The sequence below is a fragment of the Sphaerodactylus townsendi genome, linkage group LG04, assembly GCF_021028975.2.
Source record: "Sphaerodactylus townsendi isolate TG3544 linkage group LG04, MPM_Stown_v2.3, whole genome shotgun sequence".
Lineage (NCBI taxonomy): Eukaryota > Metazoa > Chordata > Lepidosauria > Squamata > Sphaerodactylidae > Sphaerodactylus > Sphaerodactylus townsendi.
In genome coordinates this window covers 45170014-45189793 of record NC_059428.1, presented here as the reverse complement: position 1 = coordinate 45189793, position 19780 = coordinate 45170014, and the positions used below count along the sequence as shown (strand labels likewise).

The following is a 19780-nucleotide window of genomic DNA, read 5'->3' as shown; positions in this document are numbered from 1 at the left end:
ATGTTTGCACAAAACAAGGCTAAAATTCTTTCCTCCTATCTTAAAACCTCTTATGTGGTCCAAATGTACAGGATTATTTCAAGGATTACTAATACACGGAAAGTGCTTTGTCAATTCAAAATGAGCTTGGCAAATGCTTATTATTTCTTTCTCGCTCCTCCTCCTTTGCCATCTTCAGTAATACCTCACAATTCTGCCCATTATTCTGTACTGCCTGCTGTTGGTTAAGCGTAACCCTTTCCCTCAATAATCTATGATCAGATCCTTCCATTTCAGTACCACCACTGCCATTTTAAAGCAACCTGAATGATATACCCTCTGAGCAGGGATTCTGACACTTCTATGTTCATCATAATGCAGAGATTTTTCTCCTGGGACTAAATAAATGTCAAAACACAGCATAGCAGCAGCAAGATGTTCAAATACACAATACTGGAAGAAAGGAAAACTTAAAGTAAATTAGGATCTGTATGTAGGACTAATGTTTCTCCCCCTCCCCATGCATTTAATAGGTTATAAAAGGTAATTGTGGTACAATAGATGTTAGTTGTGCTTTAATTTAATAAGTATTGTGTTTCTTTTACTAATATAAAAGGAGTCGGGCCGTAATTTATTGCACTTTTTATATATTATCTTGTATTTAAACCATCATTCTCTTGCATTTTCAACATTGTTTCAACTGTGAATCCTTAAATTTCAAGACTGGGCCAAGCAGAGAGAAGGGAGATGCTACTACAAACCTGTGCAACCTTGCAGAAAAATCTAAAAAAGAATGAAAAAGGGTTTTTTAAAATAAAAAAGTCCCAAAATCTTACTTATAGAAGTGAAAGCAAAGATTTTATGACACTGAAATCTTGGCAGACATTTGAGAAAGGAGATGCTAGAGAGATGGGTTGAGGAGGTAAGCAGTTAGGCATGGTAATGGCAGAAGCACTGGAGGAGGCAGGCAGAGCAGTGATGGGGCAGAGAGAGCAATGGAAGGCAGGCAAGTAGAGTGGGAGTGGATAAATGAGTATGGCACTACTGCCACCAGGGTTCACCCTTCCCTGTGAGTTTCTCTCAGGTCCCTATAGGTGGATAGTGGGTTGGTTGTTTGATGAGGGGCTGGCAGAACAAGCAAGGGGAGGGATTGGATGATATCTTGTATGCAACTCCCTTAGGTCCCCCTCTTTTATGTATGCAGTACATTGTTCTTTATTTCATTCTGTATTGTGTTTTTTTCCTAATTTTGAAATCCAGTCTTATTGCATTGTTTATTTTATGTCTTATACTGTTTTTAACTGCATTATTTTTAAATTTTTGTAATTCACCTTGAATCTTAGTGAGAAAGAGGGGTATAAATAATGTAAACAAATAATTATCCTTTAGAAAAGCGCTCACGTTTTGGCTTTAAAAATATGCTGGAATTCTCTCTGAATCCAAGGAAAGAGGAAACTGTGATCTAAATAAATCCCTCAACTCAAATGTGTTATTCTTCTACCAGGTGCTGATAAAGCTGCTTACCTAATGGGCATTAACTCTGCTGACATGCTTAAAGGCTTGATGCACCCTAGGGTGAAAGTTGGAAATGAATATGTCACAAAAGGTCAAAGTGTTGAACAGGTAAGGATGTGTTTAAACTACTTGGCTCCAGCCTGATACTCAGCCCTGTACATTGATTTCTCCACTCTGTAGCTATTATTATTAGTCATTTTTTTTTTGCACTTCTTCAGTCCAATCTTAACTATGCTTTCTGGGAAACCAGGCCCATTGATTTGAAAGCGGTCGTTTCAGGTAAGTACATTTAAGATTAATGTATTTTAATGTACAAGTTCATCAAATTGACTTTAATTTGTTTATCCCTACAGCTTCAATATTGTGAAGTCATTAACAGTGTAGCTCTCAGCAGAGTTACAACAAACTTTGCTTAGGATTGCAGTATAATTGAACTTCTGTAAAAGGAAGAATTCATGCCAATACTGTGGTCGGGGGAACAGTGAATAGTGAATCCTGCTGAGAAAACTCTATGAGCCACACTGAAGTCTATTTAGGAAAATATGCTGTGTTGTTGTGTTGTTGTATGTTTGTGTTCTAGTATGTTTGTGTTCTAGTAGCATTTTCTCCTGACATTTGTTCGTGTTCTAGTAGCATTTTCTCCTGACGTTTCACCTGCATCTGTGGATGGCATCTTCAGAGGATCTGAAAGTGTGTGTACTTTCACTTTAGATCAGGAGGTTTTCACACATGCATACACACAAACACACACATTTATATAGAGGTATAATTTGCAATCTATTAATTGTATTAAAATTATAACTTCACGATGTTAAACTGGTTTATGCCATACTACCTCTTCAGCATTACAAAATCCCAAATTATAAAACATTTGATGGATTTGTGAGAATTATAGTCAAGCTTCACTATGTTACAATTACCAAACTCATGATGCAGTACAAATTAAGAAAGATGTGTCTGAGAAAGACTGGTCTATTCAGTAATAAGTCTGCAGAACTCATGACACTGTGCCATTAGGCCAATATGCACAATATATATTAAAACACCCAGTTTCTAGATTATGTCAGAATAGTAAGAAAGCAATGAACTGGGAACATGGAGAATTTCAGTTCAAGCCAGTACATTTGCTTTGGATATGTGTTGCCTTTTGATAACATTACTTATTTTGCTGTTTTTGTACATGTGGGGAATTTAGTACAACAAATAACTGACTTTCCCAAGAATACACAATGAGTTCAGGGCTAAACTGAAGTATGACCAAATATTCTGTCATCTTGATCATACTGGTCAAGCTTCTTATTTATCTTTGGATAAATAAATGGACTGTAACCTTAACGTTAGAAGTTTAATAGACAAGTAGGAATCTGAAGAGAGATGTTGTCTGGAAATCATGAAATACCGCTAGTTAATTTTTCGTAAATATCTAGTAATCACATTACATCTTTGCTGTAGGTTACCTATGCAGTTGGTGCTTTATCTAAGGCAATTTATGATCGAATGTTCAAGTGGCTAGTTACCCGCATCAACAAGACCTTAGACACTAAGCTGCCAAGACAGTTCTTCATTGGCGTATTGGACATTGCTGGCTTTGAAATCTTTGATGTGAGTAATTGATACCAAAAATATCCGTACAATCAGTAAGATGGCTTTAGGTTTTCAGGGTTTAGGTTTTGTTCCCATTTTACAGTTGTACAGAAGATAAAGTTTACTGAGGACGAATCCCCACTGGGAAAATAAACCTTGTACCCCCCAGTTCCATAAGATACAGCACCTTTTCATCCTGGTCTCTGCCTCCCCACCACAGTGTGTGTCTGTTGAGGATCAAAAACTGTTGAGGATCAAAAACTGTTGAGGATCAAAAACTGTAACTATGTCCATCTTTGACTGACCTTACCTGGATTGGGATTGGGAAAAGATGCTTCCAATAACCCTACTTGGCATACACTGATAATAAGTTCATATATCCAACTGTACCTGAACTATGAATTATGCTGTCACAGTCTCCATATTAACCACCTTTGACTGACAGATATTCTTTATATATTTTGTGCTATTTATTCTGCGCATTTGCTGCAGTTCCTGCTTTAATCCTATGCAAATTTATTTTTTATGACTTCTTAGTACAACAGCTTTGAGCAACTTTGCATCAATTTCACAAATGAAAAACTGCAACAGTTTTTCAATCACCACATGTTTGTCTTGGAGCAAGAAGAGTACAAAAAAGAAGGCATCGAATGGGAGTTCATAGACTTTGGCTTGGATTTGCAGGCCTGCATTGATCTCATTGAAAAGGTATGAGAAAATTGGCTAGGACCTCTATTGATTCTTCTTCAGTATCTACTGCAACTAAACAAAGGCACTGCTTGGGGGCACTGGTGACTGATACGTTTGTCCCCTGAAGATACATTTATTCCTTTGCCAGTATTGTACCTGCCACATTCAGAACAACCAAGGGCGTGTTCCTAAACAGATAAACAGTAAAACCAAGCCCTTTCATTAGTTTTTCTGTTAGCTATCTTTGAGATCTGCCAAGCTGAATGCAGTTTGCCAGCATGTGTGGCTGCCCGCCAGAGGATTGAGACACCTGCTCGATTTGCTGCCTACCTTGGACTTCCAAGACAGGGAGGTTGTCTGTCCATGGCTGTGCCCAGTTTAGTGGATAATAATGATTATAAACTGGAGCTGTAGTAATGTTGGGTTAGTTCCTAATTCATTCATTAAGATTTTTTTTTTCAAAAAATCATTCCATGTAAACACTTTGAAAACTAAAGTATCAATATTATGTCAGCAATCTGTATAAAATACAGCATTTTCACACAGTGTCACCAAGTCTGGTAGCAGTTTGAAAAGTCGTATGTTAATGACTATGGCAAGAAATTCCCCAGAAAAAAAGTGTATTCATGAATGCGAATTCATACAATGCCTTTGATGAAAATGATTCTTACTGTTAGGTTTTCTGTGTTTCTCAACAGCCCTTGGGCATCTTGTCTATCCTTGAAGAGGAATGCATGTTCCCAAAGGCTACAGACATGACATTCAAAGCCAAGCTCTATGACAATCATCTTGGCAAATCACCCAACCTGCAGAAACCCAGGCCTGATAAGAAAAGGAAATACGAAGCTCACTTTGAGCTTCTACATTATGCTGGCGTGGTAAGTCTTGCAGATGTGGTCATGGTGGGTTTTCATAATCCCACATTGTGCTGAGATGCAGGATTATAACAGTGTAACATTATTTATTTATTTTGCGTGTTTAAAATATTTTATTGGTGGAGGGAGGGGTAGCAGAACAAAAATCGCTAAGTTACAAAAGAAACAAACGAACAGATCTATTACCTTTGAAAAGAATGTAGAGGGGCCAGGAAGGGAATTTTCAGAGGAAGAAAGTTCTATAACTCTAAGGGCCTTTCCCCACTCTCGTTGTTCCCCTCCATGCCGCGCGCTGCTCTCAGCGTGCTGCATCCCAGGCGCGCGCCCGGCCATCCCCACGACCCCGTGCTCTGTGCGGGGCCATCAAAAGGCGCCGTTAAGAAGAGCGCCTGGGATGCTGCGTGCTGAGGGGTGCGACAGCAGCAGCTTCGGGGCGGCTGCGCTGTCGCCGCCCCTCTCAGTGAGGAGTGCCGAGGGACCCCGCGTAGCGCGGGGCTTAAGGTAAGTGGGGAAAGGCCAAAAGCTCTGCTTTTAGTTGATGTCAATCTTACCTTTACAAATAAATAAATAAATGGACCATGAAGGAGGTTGTTATAGAAGATCTCAGTTGTCCAGGAAGTTCACATAGGAGGAAGCCATTTATTTCTCAGTTACTCAGACATCCAGACCATTTAGGAGTTTAAATGAAGCAGATTGAATTTGGATCACAAACATTTGGATGCTAGCTCAAACAGTGTTGCCAACCCCTCAACGTGGGGCTTGAAGTTCTCCAGGAAATACGGCTGAGCTCTACACCACAGAGATCAATTTTCCTGGAAAGGATGGTGCTGTCAGAGGTTGGACTCTATGGTATCACATCTCTGCTGAGCTCCTTCCTCTCTCCAACTTCTGCTAGCAAGCATAAACGTTGCCTTGCTGGTTGCTCTAATACAGCATTCTGTTTCCAACAGTAACCAATGAAAGAGCATAAACACCAAGGCCTCACCCAGCATTGCCTTCTAGCATTGGTTTTCAGAGACTTTATTGTCTCTGACTGTGGAAGTTTCTTTTAGTCCTCATGGTCATTTGCCATTGATGTACCTCTCATTTGTGAATCTGTTGAATATCCTTTCAAAGCCATCCATTTTAAGAGACCACCCACTGGCAGCGAATCCTACAATTTAACTATTTGTTTGTATATAATTAGCTTAACTGGCAAATTTGCACAATCTGATCAAAGGAAATCTGACCCTCAGTGGTCACCTGAGAATCCAAGAGTCATTCTGGATCAAGGCAAAAACTCACATCTTGTCCCTAATTGTATACAGGTTGGGATCTCACCCAAAACAGTAATTTCTTCTACAAACTGGTCCATTGAGCCCCCACCACCAGCCACCAGCTCTGTCTATCTAGGCTGGGTTTAAGCATGCATGAAATTCTGCAGAATAAATGGGCCCAATTGTTTCAGCCTTTAAAGAATAACGTTGTGCTGGAGTTTTCATGTATTTTCACACATTGTCCTGATTTGTACTTAAAGTTATAATAGGGAAAGGATTCAAATGACATGACTCTGCATAACACTGATTTTATAAAGTGAGAGGACTTGAAGAGATGGAGAGATGTGAAGGAAAATGAAAGTGCAGTTATTTCAGTGCTGGTTATAAAAGGAGCATGAGTTAACCCCCTGGAGAGGCTGCCCTTCAAGAATGCTATTGAGGTGAAGAATAGATTTAAGAAAACCTCAGTCTTCCTCATTTTCCTTACAACATTTCTTCTGTGTTCCTAGGTTCCTTATAACATCGTTGGTTGGCTTGAGAAAAACAAAGACCCACTCAATGAAACAGTGGTGGGCATTTTTCAGAAATCTTCCAATAAACTTCTGGGGAGTCTATTTGAAAATTATATCAGTGCTGACAGTGGTAAGTGCCGGGACCTTGTTATTTTATTTTCTAGATTAGAACTCAGAAAAGGCATGAAAAAAAAATCCAAATCAAGATATTCCAATGATTTGCAGCTTTCAATGTAATTTTCTTCATAACATGTCTGTGGGAAACAGAAATATTGTCGTTTCCATTTACTCAAAACAGTTGGCACACAGTCGCATTAGTAGGTCACTCAGCCTGCTTGCTGGCTCGGAACAGAATGACACCGCCCATGTGACTCTTCACACATTACATTTTTACATTGTATCATTTAAGTCCTTTGCAAGTACTTGCAAATGTGTGTAAAGGTTCAGGTTTTTGACCTTCTTCACCTTAGGAAAAAAGACTACTAAGGAGGAATATGACAGGTTTGTAAAATCATACCTTATAAATGAAGAACTTTTTCTCCCTCTCTGAAACCATTAGAACTTGGGAGCATGACTGAAATTTGAACAGCAGATTCAAGGCTGATGGGAAATAAATATTTCTTTACATACTGCATGGCACATTTTTGGAATTCACTGCCAGAAAATGTGATGAAGGCCACCAGGCATTAAAGAGGTTTCTGCAAATTTCTGGAGGATAGATCCATCGCTGGACTGTTAATAGTTCAATGGAACGTAAATGTTTAAAGGCACTGTACCCATGAATACTTGTTGAGTGGCAACAGCAGCAAGGAAAGGCTTTGCCCTCTATGACCAGGCTTGTATGACTTTCCATGTCATCCGTTGCCGTGGGAAACAGAATTCTACAGTAGATGGGTCACTGATCTGATCTAGTAGGACTCTTCTTATATTATTATAAAGTATGCATGCTAGGAAGGTGAAATTGAATATAGGAACCCGATGAGTAGACTTCTGATAGAAATGTCACTAATGTGATCCATACAGAAGGACATACCAGAGTACCATGGAATGTCAGGGGCACGAACAATGAAAGAATACAAATTCACTAAATAATACATGAAAAGAATACATTTGCCACTTCATCGGAGTCCTTGACCACGGATGGAGACTCTTTTTCATTCTGTGATGCCTCCTGCACTCCTGCATGGATGAATGAGCACATACTGAATTGTTTGTGTGAATCATGAACACAAGCTCCACTTATGCATGCTAGCAGGTGCATGAGATGGTTGCTGGCACTTTTAGGAACCAGGTACTTGCTGGCAGGCACTTTTAGGAACCAAAATATCTAAAAAGAATAAAACAGAGAAGTCCAAAAAAATAAGAGTGTGAATTGGTTCATAATAGATGTGAGTAGTATTATGTCATTCATTGCTCTGTAAAAACAGATTGTTTTAAATGGAGTCACTGACAACGTAAACTGCAATAGCGTAGAGAAAACCATAGCTTTTATGCTGCCTTTCTCAGCTGCATAATTACCAATACTGTGTATTTAATAAGAAAAGCAAAGAGAGCTTCACTTTATAGTAAATCTCTTGATTCTGAAAGTCAAGTGGGTAATTGCCGCAGAGAAGTAATAGTTCTTAAATCACCATTTCTGTGTTTTTTAGAACAGGGCAATTTGCAGGTTCCTGCAAAATGATGTTAAGTAAGTAGGACTGTGACTCATTACGGAGATTTAGCTGGTATACCCTACAGCCATAATGACTTACAGCATATTTATTAAGAACCTCATTGGAGTAGATGTAGTTGTCATGAATTATAAAAGGGAATCTAGAAGACAGAGCCAAAGTGCCAGTGCCACAATGCAGACTGGGGAAGGAGCTGAGTCGAAATACCAAAGCCTGCAACTGGCCAATCACGAGAGATAATTAAATATTGTCCAGATTTGCCCATGGGGATTGCCATCTGCCAAAGAATATTAATTCCTTCGAATTTCTTTTCTAGCCTTCATAATATGTCAGCCATAAGCTATGGCCATCTTAACAGCATCACTCCAAAGCAGCATAAAAGACATGATGCAATTCACTTTCACTTGGTGTGTTGATGTTTGGGCACAAATTGTCTGGTTTAACCCATTATAGGACTTCAGAATGAAATTATCACATTGTATTGGACTTCTTGCCTTGACTCAGTTGTTGCTCCCCACTTGCTAAAATCATCACACTTCAGTCTGATTATTGCATCATAGAAGCACCATTTGTATTAAAACTGCAAGATCTGAAGCCCAGTACATCAATATTCATATATTTATTGGGACTTTTTAGCCATAGTGCCCATTTTCTGTGCCCATTTTCCAAATACATGTATTATTCTGTTTTGTAAACAACCCAAAATCTAATTTACTTGGCCATAAGTCCCATTCATCTCAATTAAATTTACTTTCAAGTAGCATTTCCCAGTAGGAATCTACCTCTAGATTATGATGCATGATGAACATACAAGTTTTTTTTTAATTTGCTGAACGTCCCTTATGGCAACTCTTGCTAGAAGGCAACAGGAAACTACAACTTGCCAGCATGCATACACAGAAAAAAATGTATGTGTCATCATCACGCCTGACAAGATACAGGTTGCATGCTTTTCATGTTATAAACTCTTAAGATTGGAAGTGACCTGAGGGCCAAAACTACAGGTTACATTTTGTAACCAGTTCGTTTTGTAACAAGTGGGGTCAGATTCTCCCACATTCAACTTGTTTTCCCTTCAGCCACACAGCAGCTGTAGAAAATGTCATTTTAAAGGTCCTTGGGAGGCCAATTAGGCCCAGAGCTGTGGTGTGAGAGAATGAGCAGTGCCAGCCACCAATGCTGTTTTCTTGAGCTGAAGTGACCTCAGTGGTTTTTATTTGCCCTATTTGGGAGCTGCACATGCATGGAATACTGTGTATATCTCTGGCCCCCACTCATTACATACATGTTGTGTGGCCTAGTTCTTTGCTGTGCTGCTCCAGCAAACCAGACACTATTGCACTGAGCAGAAGGGTTCCAACACTAGTGCAATGCCAATCACCGTGACAGAGTATTAGTTCCAGAATAAGCAGCAGCATCATGACTTTGCAGAAAGTTGTTCCTTATCCTCCTGGTTCGACATTGTGATACTCCACATGACTCCTCTGTGCATTCAGTCAGTTTGCAGACAGGGAGAGCAAACATGAGTGCGTGAAACCCCACCCTCCATATGATCCATGGTGCTTGAGCACAGCATTTACATATGGAGCGAATCTATGAATATGAGTGCCAACTCCACACAGCCACTTTTCTCAAATGTTCTGATAATGAAGAAGGGAAGGAGTTTCCCTCACATGTAGCTGCTGTGTTGGAATGGGGAAGAAAAGATGTGAAGCCACCTATATCACAGTGGTCCATTCCGCATAGCACAAAAAATGCGTCTGTGGGACATCTTAAAAAGAAGCAACTTCCTCCTTTCACTCAGCACACCCAAAATAAGATGTCCATGGGACATCTTAAAAAGAGGTGGCTTCTGCGTGCTTTCTAGCCTGCAAAGGAACCAGAAAGGAGAAGAGGCTGTTCCCCATTTGACCATTTTGCTCTCTGGTCAGTTTCACCTTCAGCAAATGCTGCCAAATGCTGCCACAACCCAAAATGTTGGGCACAAGCTGAGGGTGAAACTGACCAAACGGTAAGGCAGGAAATGTAAATTGCTTCCTGAGCTCTGCATTCCACACAGCCAGACAGGAGACTTCTTGCAGGCAGCCTAGGAGGGAAAGGTGCACTTTGAAGCTTTTTTTAAAAAAAGATGTCTTGAACAGAAATAAGGCATCATGGGAAAAAAGCTGTGTGAGGTGCCTTCTCAAGACACTTTTTTTGTGTCCTCGAGACATCTTAGTTCAGCTGTGTGGAACGGACCAGTGTTTAATAACTGAAAACACCAAAATTGGCAGCCCAGTGAACCTGGTTTATGACATTAAGTTTGTAATGTCTATTTTTTAAAAAATTTATCCCGACCTGGATAGGTCTGACTAACCTGCTCTTGTCAGATCTCAGAAGCTAAGCAGGATTGGTTATGGTTAGTATTTGGATGGGAAACCACTAAGTCCAGGCTTTGTGATAGAGAGCCACACAATGGCTAATGACCTCTGTTCCTCATGCCTTGAAACCTCATGGGGTCCTCATAAGTCAGCTGTGACTCGATGGCAACAAAAATCTTTTATGTCAAAGCTGGAAACAGATCTTAAACTTGGTGGCTCTGTTTTCTTTCTTTGTTTTTATATCATAAGCTGACCATGGTGGAGAGAAGAAACGCAAGAAGGGTGCTTCTTTCCAAACAGTTTCATCAATGCACAAGGTAATTTTCAGGTTCTTTTAAAAGTATACCTTGGTAATTTTTCTTTGTCATTTCATCACCAAAAGGCTGGTGTATTCAGAATGCTGAAATCAAAATGTTAGTAACTGACCTTGCAAGACCTGAGTTTTCAGCTTCCTGACTCAATACTTTTTAAGATTATATTTTATTGCTTTTTAAAAAATTGCCCGATTCAGCTAAATGTCTAAACAATGTTTCAGTGCCCCAGTCCAGCAACATTGGCACACCCAGGCTAATGCCAGTCAAAAGTGTGCTGCCTGAAGCAAAACTCTCTCCCAGCTTCTTCCAGGATCCAAGCATCGCCTACTTTGTGAGTCCTTATTGTTAGTTAGTATGGTAAGATTTGACAGCACTGATCGCTTATTGGAGGTGAATAGAACTTGAACAGAGCTTTACAGGCTCCATTGCAGTATTCAAGTCTAAAGGAAACAATATTGGCAAGAAGCAAGGGGAGCTGATGCTGGATCTTTCTAGTTGGTTTAAAGGCAGACTGCTCAAGGCCATATTTCAAAGCAGGACCTTAGTGCCAGGGAACAGTAAAGGATTTAATCCATCTTTCCCAGTACAGTTATTCTTGTTTAAATATCACTATTCCACCCTCAAGAAAGGAAAAAAACCCAGGTACCTTGCCCTATCCCCACCTTTCCCCCTTCCAGCGTTAACAGCAGCATCACAGGTGGAGAGTGTATGTTGAGTGCTGTCAAGTTGCTTCTGACTCATGGCAATCCTATGAATCAGGGTCCTTCAAAATGTTGTACTAGGCCCCTTCCGCACACGCAGAATAATGCGTTTTCAAACCACTTTCACAACTGTTTGCAAGTGGATTTTGCTATTCCACACAGCTTCAATGAGCATTGAAAGCAGTTTGAAAGTGCATTATTCTGCATGTGCGGAAGGAGCCCTAGTGATAGCCTTGCTCAGGTCTTGCAAAAACTGAGGGCCATAAATTGCTTTATGGAGTCATTCCATCTCATGTTGTCCCTTCCTCTTCCCCTGCTGCCTTCAACCTTTCCTAGCATTATTGTCTTTTCCATTGACTCTTCTCATTATGCGATCAAAGTATGACAGCCTCAATTTTGCCATTTTAGTTGCTAGGGAGAGTTCAGGCTTAATTTGATGTGGAACCCACTTATTTATCTTTTTGGCAGTCCAAAAACACTAATCTAATATAGAGGTGCCACATTGGCAGCTCTGGCAGGCAAGCTCCAGCCCTGGACTCCAGGCTCTCACTAAATCAGTGGTTCTCAACCTGGGGGTCGGGACCCCTTTGAGGGTTGAACGACCCTTTCACAGGGGTCGCCTAAGACTCTCTGCATCAGTGTTCTCCATCTGTAAAATGGATAAATGTTAGGGTTGGGGGTCACCGCAACATGAGGAACTGTATTAAAGGGTTGCGGCATTAGGAAGGTTGAGAACCACTGCACTAAATGGACTGAGCAATAGAAGTAAAATAAAGGGGCAATCTGTGTCATGATTCGTCACTGGAAGTGCTGGCATAGTGCCACATAATGGTCTAGGAATTCCCCAAATTTCTATGGTAAAAACAATGAGAGATTTGGGAAATTCCTAGAGTGTTGTATAACATTCCTAGAGTGTCACACAACACTGTTTTCTGTAGTCCTTCTATCCCAGAGGCACATAAGTACTGTATTCATGGTAACTGATTTTTCTTATGGCCCTTCCTGACCAGAAGATCATCTGACTTGTTTGCTGCAGAAGTTGAAGTTTTGAATAGTGTAGGCTGGATTGCACTAAAAAGATTTGCAATGGTGGGTAAAAATTCAGTTTCTATTTCTGGCAATCAATTGGTTGACATTCTCACAATGTTAAAGGAGGCACAGCAGGGAAAGGAATATATACAGGCATCTTAATATATGTACCATACAAGCCAGCAGGAGTACTGTGGAGACAGTCTTCTTTTAAGGTTCTTTTCTTTACCACCAGCAGAGTCAGCCTAAAACGTAGGAGGCTGAATCCAGGGGCAGGTAGTCATGGCTACTCAATGGAACCACTGGATACCCTTTTTGTTGTTTTCCGCTATAACCCTTTCACTGAGTGAGAGAAGAGGGCATGATAACTGCTTTGTGAACATGAAAGCTGAGGATCGTCTCAGGGTAAAGATACATCCTAGAAAGAAAACTGCTTTCTTTTGGGCAGTTTTTCTTCTCTGTTGTGAAAAGGAGGAAAAGAGTAGAAAAGCCAGGAGTATGCTAGCAAGAGTGTAGTACGAAGTTCAGTTTGGCTTTATGTCAAACACCTTTCCCCCTATGCTCACCCTGACTGTGAAGTAAAAAATTCAGTTCAGTGTAAATTAGCACTAGCAAGGAACAGATAATAAAAGAGGCACAATAGCCTCAGCGTATGTCTGCATGTATCTTTGTGTTTCAGCAACTCAACAGCTACTCTTTGTCCCATATGGATGGATGGTTTATTTATCAGGAAGATGGTGTTCAATTATGTTATTAACTGAATTTGGTACACAGTGCACATCCACCAAAAAGTGTTGCCTTGGCATACTTCATTTCCTTTTCCTCTTTATAGGAAAATCTAAACAAACTGATGACCAACTTAAGATCCACAGCTCCTCATTTTGTGCGTTGCATTATTCCCAATGAAACAAAAACTCCAGGTAAAGACATTTTATTTGATCTTCCTTTTGACAATTTCTGCTTCCGATATCACATATACAAATTATTGGTAGAATATGAAAAGGCTGTCTTCAGTTTCTTAAGTCTATTGCTTCATTTTTCTTTTGAATTTTTTAAAATCCAGGCGCAATGGATCCTTACCTTGTCCTTCATCAGCTCCGCTGTAATGGTGTATTGGAAGGAATTCGCATTTGCCGCAAGGGTTTTCCAAACAGAGTTATCTACGCTGACTTTAAACAAAGGTAAGGTGAAGTTAACAACCTAGCCAAGCTGCTGGTTTATGGAGTCTTTGTTCTTATCTCAGTAAAAACCCTTTCTTATATATTCCTTTTGAATCATCTTTGCCATGATCTGAAGAAATTAGATCTTCTAATCTAAACAATCAAAGCTAAATCAAAATGGAAGTTCAGCAAATTCAAAAACACTGTTCAGAAAGTAATATTGAAATAATGTTTAGAAGCAAATTATACTTAAATTTAATTGTACCTCTTTCTTATCAAAGAGCCGCATTGCATAGTGGTTAAGTGCTTGCACTGCCACTCACATGGTCAGGAGTTCGAGCCCCCTGTGGGTCAGATATTCTGGCAGCTGGCTCATGGTCAACTCAGCCATCCATCCATTCCTTGGTCGGCAAATGAGTACCTAGCTCATAGCTAGGGGGTAAAGAATAACCAGGGAAAGCAATGGCAAACTACTCCACAAAAGAGGCTTGCCTATGAAATCACTGTTCGCAGTGGTACCCCAGGGTCAGACACGACTGAAGGGGAAACTTTTCTTTTTTACTTTCTTATCAAGTAAAGTGGTTCCGAACAGGCTATTATGGGCTTTCTGGATTGTGTGGCCATGGTCTGGTAGTTTTTGCTCCTAATGTTTCACCCATATCTATGGCTAGCATCTTCAGAGGCATGACACAATAAGATGTGTTTTTCTCCATAGTATAGTGCAGAGTGACTGTGTGGTGGAGCAAATGTTTTGCCCATCTGTTGGGTTTCAAACCTTAAGCCAATAAACAGACTCTGTAGTGTTGATCAGTAGCATTTATTGATGAGGCATCGAAGCACCAAAGTTTGGCAAAGCCAGTTTTGACAAACCTGGCCTTTGCCATCCCCTTTAATCCATTGCAACTCCCCCCTGCAGCTTTCCCAAGAAGTTGTGAAAAACAGTCCCCGGAGCTGAGGTGCCCCAAAGTCGGTGGCAGATAGTAAGTGAAAGCCACCTGGTTCCTGCTCCCACATGAGCCTTCTGAAAATGTAGTCGGAATCTGAACACTGAGGAGTTAAGAATGTCCTCCCAAAACTAATTTCCTGTCAGTTTAATTTTTTTCTTTAAAAATGATCAAAGAACATCCCAAATCATTATTAAAATGTGACAGTATGTGTAACAAAGGTGAATTCTGCACAGCATAAATATAATAGGCTGAGCGTTTTGGGAAGGAACTTCGCACAGCTCTCTTTCCCAAAATGATTTCAGCCCATTCTATTTCTCTAAAACCAATTTTTTCGAAAATTGCTAAACTAGCAATCTTTTTTTTTTAAAAAAGCTCGGGTTGAAGATGCTACTGCATGAACACAACAGACAGGAGAAGACTTATTTTCCCTGCCTGCTGGCCTATTCCCCCCTCCCTTCTACCCTTCCACTCTTTTACTTTTGTTTCTACTGCCATCCGCCATTTCAGGATGATTCTGCCCCTCTGCCATTTTGTGCAGTCTGACCAGCATGTTGTAGGCTGATTCTCTGACTGCCTGCGAGGTTACAAAGTCCCCCAAGCACCTTTTCTCCCTGTGGCAGTGATTATGTTTGCCATTTCAATCATAGATCTACAGTAACACATTCATTGCATGAAAGTCCCCTTTTCCCTCTTTTTAAAATTTTGTGTGTTGAAAATGCGACACTATGCAGATACACTCAGTTGTAGCCTAGACTGAGTAGATGGACAGACCAGATTCTCAGGTTCACAATCATCACAAGGCCAGGCGGTGGGGAATCGTTTCCATTTTGTAATAGTGATTTACTATACTGGAGAAATAGGAGGGGTAGGACTTTGAAACGTATGACTCAAATCCACTGTGATGACCAGTGAAAGCAAACGAGACAGGGAGCACTGGATTCATCCAATTAGATGGTGGACAAAAAGGAACAGCCAATCAGAATGCAGGAAAATTGGCATGGCTGCAAGGATTCATTTCTGTATGCCTTCAAAGATAAGCATGTGTTGTAAAAGTGGTTTTTTTTAAAAAAACACTTGTTTTCATGAGCTCAAATGGCTTCCTGAATGGGTAAAAGGCAGGTTCATTTATACTGATTGCAACTGTTTATAAATATGCTGTGCGGAATCTACCAAAGTGTGCCTGGTGGCAACTGTTTCACAGGAAGGGAGGTACCAATGTAAATCAGACAGCTGAGAGATAGTTTCATGTGGGTCACTATTGTAAGCCCAGATCACACCATCCAGTTTGTTCTGGGGATCAACACCACAACCTAGTACTCGATGAACCCTGCAGCTAGCGAAGTACAGTTACTAAAAAGTTTGTCACTAAGCATGTACAGAGCACATTCCCTTGTCTTTCTGTAACCTCAATCTCCCATTCAGTATGAAGAGTTTCCCAGCAAGATTGTGCCTCTTCTTTGTTTTTGCTTTAAATAACTAGTGGGTTTATTTTAATCGTGAAGGAAGAATTGAAGGGCCAGAATTACTGCTATTATTGTTAGGAAGCAGGTGGCCTTGATGAAGCTACATCTGAAGAGTGCCGGATTGCTCAGACTGCATTCGAGAAGCTCCCTTGTAAAATATGTTTTGTTACGAAAACTGCCATGCAGGAATATTTAAAACCTTTTGCATTTGTGCATTAACATTAGAGAATGGGGTGGTTTGTTTGGCCAATTAACTGAGCCTATTTGGGACTGGGCATCTGGCAGCTCAAGTCTGTCTCTTCTCACTTCAGTTATCCCTGTCTTGGATTGGTCTGATGGTGTTTTCTATGAACTAGATGTAAATATCAGTTTCATTTATTTACATGTTCTTTATTGGCCATTATCAGGTATCGTATTCTGAATCCTTCTGCAATTCCAGAGGACAAGTTTGTGGACAGTAGAAAAGCTGCTGAAAAACTACTTGGCTCTTTAGATATTGATCATAATCAGTACCGCTTTGGGCACACAAAGGTAGGCCGTTTCAGCCTTGTCTTGCACTCGAGTGAATAGTTAGGAAGCACTAGATGTTCTTGGGGCTGGATTTAGGGCCACATGTTCAATCCGCAGTATCTCCAGTGGAAAGATTAGCTAGCAAGAGATGTGAAAGATTTCTGCCTGAGACCCTGGAAACCACCATAGTAATAAAGGCAGGTGTACAACAAGTACAGACAAAAGAAGTTACACCAATGTGTACTTGAAACTCACAAAGTGAGTAATATCTGAACCAATGGCCTTTTCTGCACATGCAGGATAATGCACTTTCAATCCACTTTCAGTGCACTTTGAAGCTGGATTTTACTGTGCAGAATAGCAAAATCCACTTTCAAACAATTGTGAAAGTGGATTGAATGTGCATTATTCTGCATGTACAGAAGGGGCCAATGTTTCATAAAATATGAGTCTGTCATTGTTTTCTGGCGACAACTCCAGATGTGCTCAAAATAATCCAACATGTAAGCATGAAGTCTTATTTGGCTTTAAACCTCCAGATTTGGTTTTATTTCGGTCATTCTTTCTTAAGCCAATCTATAATGTATGCATTCAAACATCAGTATATATAAATTAAATATTCCACTTATTCTTACAGTTTTCAAAATCAAAAGCCCCATCCCATATGCACTTACATAATACATACAAGATTTTTCTTTCTTTTCTCCTCTGGGAGTAAATTTGTTTTTCTAAAGCTATATAAAAATAAAATACTCATATTACTCAGTTGTACCATTTCACATGAGCCTTAAATGATAAGACTTATCAGTGTGCTAATTCACCTATACAATCTCCAAAATGTATTCCAATTTTCGCTCAAAAGGCTCTTCTATAGAAAAACAAAAACAGATGAGGAATTACTATCATGAAGCAAAGTCCAAATTTTAATAGGTATGTTCAAAAACAGTACACCATAACATTCAGAATATATTTCATAAAATAAAAATAAACTTACACTACTGTACTTACTGTATAAGTATAATGTTTACATACAGAAGATATTCCCAAATGTATGTCAAAAGGAGAAATATTAACGAGCCAAACCTTTGCTACAGGGCTATGGAGCAAAGCCAAACCTTAGTTGGAGCCCTCCGAACAATGGATAAAATGCCCTTTCCGTACACTAATACAACAGTTAGAATCTGCTCCTCTGTGCAAATGTTGCCCAAGCCCTCTGCTAATGATGGTTTCTCCTTACCTCTACACTGTACATCATCCTCCATTTAAAGTCACAGGATCTAGTTTAATCTTTACCCATTAGTGATTTACCTGACCTGAAGCTTATTTATTTAGACTCAAGCCAAACAAAATATGCCCATGGGTAGATCCCCTGATGAGTATTTGAGCTGCAACAGCCGGTTTGGGTCCAATTGCATAGGGGTGCTTTTTCTTTTCTGCTGCTTTTTTCTTTTCTCAATTGGAAATGTTCCCTCTATTAATAAGGCATGGATGGGACAAAGACAGCTCCCAGATCAAATGTAGTTCATCGTGATACCTATATCATGTGTAGTCCAATAGTCATTTGTACAGCATTTGATCCCTTGTAAGGAATTCCAGTGGGAAAAAAAGATACTCCATTCTAATAAACCTGAACCATGAAGCACCACAAGGTTAGACATACTTAAGTGAATTGATTTCAGGGGGCTTATTTGTGCCCAACTCTCTGTATTATATTGTACTATATTCTCATGAATGACTCATGGCATTGTTCATGAACCTCTGTGAAAAAAAATTAATGTCATTATAGTTCTTCAGATTAAATGACCAGAACAAAAGCAAGCCATAATGCATGTTGTTAAATAAAATTAAAAAGAGGCAGGGAGTCGATCAGTCAAAAGATCAATAGGTACTACCCGGAGAGGTATAATTCTCAGGTCTGATTATACGCATTGCTTTAAAATTGCTGCTATCATTTCTATTAGCTAAATTTTTCAAGTAAATGAATGGGTAATGCAAGAGAATTGAACAGCAAGTATAAGCATTTTAAAAAGCAAATAGAGAAGCACAGAAAAAAAACCTCAGACGTTAAAATCTTGAGAGGTATCGCCATCCTTCTCATCTGTCTCTGTTTTTTAAAAAAATTATGTGAGTTGTTTTTAGTAAAGTGAAGTGTGTTTATAATGTTGTGTAGGCAGTAGCACAGTAGCAATTTTAGTTTGTCTGATGAGCATTATAAACTAACAAATTTCATAGTCCTAGCATTTTGGCTAAAAAAATCCAGTTTTGTTTGGGCTTATGCCTTATGCAAATTAAAACCGTGAGTATTTGCAGTATTTTTAAGTCACGTGTATAAATGGCAATGAATCAATCAAATCAGGAACACTAGCAACAAAAATAAGTAGAGCTCATAAGAATGACAGACAAATAAACAAAGATATGCTCATATGTCCCATTCCCAGATAATTTGATTAGACTGGATAGTATCACTTCACCTGAACCAGGCACAGGATTTTATGCTATATAATTATTACCCAGTATCTTGTCCAGAAACCTGCTGGTGAAGTCAATACCAGTCAGACTCACTTTTTGTAATTATGTTTTACAGCTCAACTTAAACTGTTTCCCATCTCATAAAAAGGGGAAATTGTTCCATTTGTTTTCGTTTTACTGTATTAACTCAAAAACAAGAACCTTTCTAAAAAAGGGGACGACGACTTCAGTTTGCATACAAATTCACAACTATGCAAACTTACAATGTATTACTGTTGAGGAGTGCATGTAGAGAAAGGCAAGAAAGTTCACCTTCCATTAGCAGAATAGAAATGTTGATAGGTGCCCTTTGCCCTTCCACACTTTGTGGTTGATCTGGAAGAAACGGGATGGGGAGGGGGAGAGAGAGAGAGAGAGAGAGAGAGAGAGATCATTAGTGTCTCTATCAGATGGTACAGAAACTTCAAGCAGCCTGCATGACTCACATATGGAGATTCTTTACTGCAACTGGGTTTGGGGGGGAAAGGAGACAGGGAGAAAAGAAAGCCAACCTGAGCTACCCTGTGGAAGTAGAAACAAGAAAAAGGCCCATGGATTCTCCAGTCACAGAGAGGGGGGGTAAGGGAAAGAGCAAAACAACTCTGCTTTGTACCCACCCAGTAACCCCTGGAGTAGCAACACTAGAGTCAGCAAGCCCAACTAGGCTTGTCAGGTCCCCCTTGGCCTCTGGTAGGGGGTGTGGGGGT

The 19780-nt window shown here is 39.9% G+C and overlaps 1 protein-coding gene across 1 annotated transcript in view; it reads left to right on the top strand.

The window, feature by feature from the left end:
• The window catches only part of MYH15 (myosin heavy chain 15), a 117531-nt gene that overhangs the window by 44828 nt on the left and 52923 nt on the right, over window positions 1-19780 (top strand). Inside the window, exons 14-22 of the mRNA XM_048493758.1 lie at window positions 1484-1602; window positions 2947-3096; window positions 3616-3786; window positions 4467-4646; window positions 6409-6541; window positions 10691-10758; window positions 13318-13405; window positions 13549-13666; window positions 16463-16586. Coding sequence (XP_048349715.1) covers window positions 1484-1602; window positions 2947-3096; window positions 3616-3786; window positions 4467-4646; window positions 6409-6541; window positions 10691-10758; window positions 13318-13405; window positions 13549-13666; window positions 16463-16586 — 1151 coding nt within the window. The remainder of the gene's footprint in view (window positions 1-1483; window positions 1603-2946; window positions 3097-3615; window positions 3787-4466; window positions 4647-6408; window positions 6542-10690; window positions 10759-13317; window positions 13406-13548; window positions 13667-16462; window positions 16587-19780) is intronic.